This window comes from Priapulus caudatus, unplaced genomic scaffold, assembly GCF_000485595.1.
Source record: "Priapulus caudatus unplaced genomic scaffold, Priapulus_caudatus-5.0.1 Scaffold1082, whole genome shotgun sequence".
Taxonomy (NCBI): Eukaryota; Metazoa; Priapulida; class Priapulimorpha; order Priapulimorphida; family Priapulidae; genus Priapulus; species Priapulus caudatus.
The window spans coordinates 46,733-51,284 of NW_014578143.1; the positions used below are offsets into that span (position 1 = coordinate 46,733).

General features: G+C 48.9%; 1 protein-coding gene across 1 annotated transcript in view; it reads right to left on the reverse strand.

Annotated features, from left to right (window-relative positions):
* Positions 1-139: 139 nt before the first annotated feature.
* LOC106815286 (somatomedin-B and thrombospondin type-1 domain-containing protein-like) overlaps positions 140-4,552 on the reverse strand; it is a 15,553-nt gene continuing 11,140 nt past the window's right edge. Inside the window, exons 2-3 of the mRNA XM_014819733.1 lie at positions 1,051-1,242; positions 140-267 (exon numbers count right to left, since the gene is read on the reverse strand). Of these exons, the coding sequence (XP_014675219.1) occupies positions 140-267; positions 1,051-1,242 (320 nt within the window). The remainder of the gene's footprint in view (positions 268-1,050; positions 1,243-4,552) is intronic.

Genomic DNA, 4,552 nt, shown 5'->3' on the forward strand with positions numbered 1-4,552 from the left:
GTACAGTACAATACCGTACAATACAGTACAGTACAGTACAATACAGTACAATACAGTACAATAAATACAGTACAATACAGTACAATACAGTAAAGTACAAAAAAACAAAGCTCCATATTCACGGCCACTAGATGGCGTTTTACCTAGTCTGTCCCTCGTTCCTTCTGTAGGATTTGTGGTAGTGTTCCTTGATGTTCTTGTTGATGTCATCGTCGGGGTTGTAGTCGCGCGCCTTGCCGTACTTCAGCGGTAACAGCAGTCCCACCTCTGCAACAGCGGCAGGAAACATAGACTGTCGCCCACGCGTGACGGTCACAGGGAACTCTCCCGAGAAAGCGTTGGTTATGAAAGGGGGTTGTCCATAATGGTGACCGTCTAAATTGTTAGCAAGAAGAATCGAGGAAAGAATCGACCTAGACTTACATCTACGTTGACATTCGCATATATATTAATATCGGACAGTCCATTCACACAGGAGCAGTGTCCGACCAGTTCTCCCAAAAACTCCAAGCGTTTAATTGTTGAAAAAATGTGAAATAAAACAATTTCTTCCAGTTCTCATCTTTCCCCGAAATTGAGGTCTCTCTATAGGTCACCGTAGTAGAAGTGCAATTAGTGCTATATACACAGATGTGGATCATGTATAATTCATGTTCATGGACACTTGGACCGTTTCAATAACAAAACTATTGCAAATAAACACAAATTGTATTTACTACCAAAGTCTTAATGTTTATGTGTTCTCTATCGACTAATAATTCCACGCAAATGCCGTTTAAACGTAAAACATTGCTTCTCTGTAACACGCAATCCCACCGCAGCACGCCGCACTCACAGAGCGATATAGAGATCTCTGAACTTGTACGGCATTTACGTGGATTTATTCGTTGATATAGTGAATACACAAACATTAGAACTTTGGTAATAAATACGATCTGTGTTTTTGACAATAATACTGTTACTGTAACGCTCCGAGTGCCTGTGAACATGGCGGGTGCATGGGGTGGCTTAATTTCAGTTACAACTGCTGCGGTGTCCGCCATATCTTACCCTTAATGGCGGCGCTGTCATTCTGTGAGCATTCGAATCCCATACATCCCCTCTTCTCCTCCATGTGAGGACACTGTTCTCCGCCATTGCTAGCCGCCTGTAGGATATCTCTGGAGCGGGTCATGATGCCGACACCACAGCGCGTACTGCAGGGTGACCAGGCGGTGAAGTTTCCGACCAGACAGTTCTTAGCTGCAATGTAAGCAGAACAATGGTTAATGCTTATAGGTTATTAGGTTTGAGGCTTATATGCTTATATGCTTATTAGGTTTGAGGCTATAGTTCGGGTTAGGGTCGCGGTATGGGTTAGCTTTAGGTTCAATGTTATGGTTAGGGCTAGGGTTAGGATTCGGAGTAGGGTTAGGGTTAGGGTTAGGGTAAGGGTTACGGTTACTGTTAGGGTTAGGGTTAGGGTTAGGGTTAGGATTGGGAGTAGAGTTAGGGTTAGGGTTAGGGTAAGGGTTAGGGTTATGGTTATGCTTAGGGTTAGAGTTAGTGCCAGGGTCATGGTTTTGATTAGGGTAAAGGAAGCAATTGAACTGTACTTGCCGCTGCTATAGAGCCATAAATACATTATTGCTAATCATAATCAGAGTCATAGCTCAGTATAAAAAGGCACGCACGCACACACGCACGCACACACACAGGCGCACGTACACGCACGCCCACAGGCGCTCGCAGGCGCACGCAGACGCACGCACACGGGTACACACGCCCGCCCGCTCGCAGGCTCGCCCGCCCGCACGCACACACGCACGCACGCACGCACGCACGACTGTGAAGCTGCAGTGAGCGTGTGTCCGTTTTTGCCGTTATACGTGGTGCGGCGGCGCAGGTGGCTTACATTAGCCTCTACTCGCTATAGCTACTACTGCTGCTGCTGCTGCTGCTGCTGCTGCTGAGATGCGAGCTTTTTGTGAGAGCGTCGTCTCAGCATGTCATCATCAGACGTTAATAACACTCGGCCATATAGTCATCGCGGCCGCCGAATCAGCCATCTACATGCAGCCATATATTCATATGCAGTGGATCTACCGGTGTAACCCACTGAACTATAACAATGTTGTTACAGTTCAGTGGTGTAACCCCTTCGCTCCTGCTACGGTGGTCTACACCGGTGGAGCTACTACTGCTGCTACTACTGCTGCTGCTGCTACTGCTGCTGCTACTGCTGCTACTGCTGCTGCTACTGCTGCTGCTACTGCTGCTGCTGCTGCTGCTGCTGCTGCTGCTGCTGCTATTGCTGCTGCTGCATCTGCAGTGGGTCTACCGGTGTAGCCCGTAGATTCCTGTAGTGGGAGCGAAGGAGCTACACCGGTTGAACTACATCTGCAGCTGCGGCTACACACACCGACTCTAGCTCTATGTACGTACAATACGCACGCACACGCACGCGCAGTCTCTGCATAGCAGACGAATCTTCTGACGAAAGCCGAAAAACGGCGGCGGTGTGCGCATTCGCAAGAGAGGAACCGTATCTATGACGTATTCGTGACGTATCTATGACGTAGTTTCTATAAGGCGTCTGCGGTTGCGCGGGAACGGGGCACGGAACACGGCGACAACGCGCGTGACTCTGTCGGTACATCTTTTTTTTCCCTTTTATGTCCGCAAAGCAGACGAAACTTACGTCACAGCCCGCGTCACGACTCTCTATACCGTGCTCCGGCGCGCGCATCTCTACCCTGCACCGGCGTGCGTCTGCTAAAACTTCAAAGCCGAAAATTGACAGCTCTTATTTTTAGTTACGCTGTTTTCGCTCGCTCCTAACAATGTTTTCTTCTCGCTTTCGCGCAGGAAAAATTAGCGATGCTCCGATACTGTCGTCTGCCAGCCCCCGGCCGCGGGTGGAACGACCCCTCGCGACCCCCGCCCGCCGTCACACCGGCTGTTTTCCTGAAGCGAAAGTACGAGAGTGATCGGCGGTCGGGTTTCGAAGTGCGATATCCGTGGATCGCTGCCGGACGAGAGTGCTATAGGGTTTCCTTTCCCCGCTTTCTTTTTCTTTTCTTTTTTCGTAGATCGATGGACGTGCTTTAGTTTGTGCTTGGTTAGTTAGAGAAGCTGGGGCGCGCGAGAGAGAGAGAGAGGTAATGTTACAATAGCACAGGCGATACTTCTAAAACATATCACTCGCCACAGTCAAAATAAACAGTCAGCGGTAGTCTGTGCGGCGCGTCTGCTGTAGTCTGCTGTCCGCCATCACTGCTATGGTCGCTAGATGGGGTGGATCCCCGTCTACTACAAAGCCAGCGACAGACGCAGACGTACCCGCGATCGACGCGCCACCGCTTTACAAAATGGCGGCCGAGCACTGCCGTCGATGTTAAGTGGCAGCGCTGTGGCATTTTTTTATGGCGCGCGAGAAACAATGGCAACGCGTCTGCGTTGGGTTTCTGACGTCACTGGATACGTAGATACGCGTAATAGGTTCGCGCGTAGCTGTCGTTTTAGTTCATACACGCATTTATTTTGAACTTGGTGGGAATCTTGTTGCATTTACGATGGGGGACGGAAATGACGACGGAAGCGCCACGGTGCGGCAGAATTCGCGCTGTCACTCTTAACAACTCGGTCACTCGCTCGTTTTTTTTTACATGTCGAAAACGCATGCATTTTATAGAGAAATCGTGATTTCCTACGCACGCACACACTGGCGCAGACGAATCTTCTTTCGCGTGAAAGATAAACAAACAATTAAAACACACCGTCACGCTCGGACGCCGGGAAAACGGCGGGAAAATATTACATCACGACTTCCGGAGGATGTCGCACGCCGTCCCAGCGCCATCTACAGGAGAATGAAGCCCGGCATGTCGGAGTGGTTGGCGCATGCGCAGTCGTCGATCTTCTCTTGCTGGATCCACCGGCCGTGACAGCTTGGAACGTTGGTCGCCTTCCATCGGGTGATGACTCCCGCCACGCCCTGTCCCGCACACCTGCCGTACAGAATATACCCGTATGTAAGATTAAGCGCCATATACGTCACGGACTAGACACGATATTAGCCGAAGTTTACCGAGTTTTGCCGACGCAGATATAGCGGGTACATCTCCTCTTTTACAGGCGACTATATATAGCTAATTTTTGTGTGTGCAAAATATAAACCATTTGAATACTGCATGTTACATGAATCGTAATTACATTTAAATTTGAATGAATGTATTCGTTTTGTGCGGTTGATGATATGTATTCATCATGTAATGGTTTGATTGTTGCACTATATGCGTTTCTATACGGCCTATTTTGCCGTTGGGTTTACAGCCAGCGGGCCGTCATTAATACACGTGTAATTAATTAACTACTATACCACCAGCAGAACCGCACCCTGCCGCACATGCAGCGTCATATCGAAGAGAAAGTCATATCAAAATTCATTGCGAACGAATATAGACACATGCTTGTCTGAAAAACTGTCCGAATCAGTCGACTCATGGTCAGGATCAATCATTGTCAAATCAACTCGATGAGAGAGAGAGAGAGAGAGAGAGAGAAAGAAAGA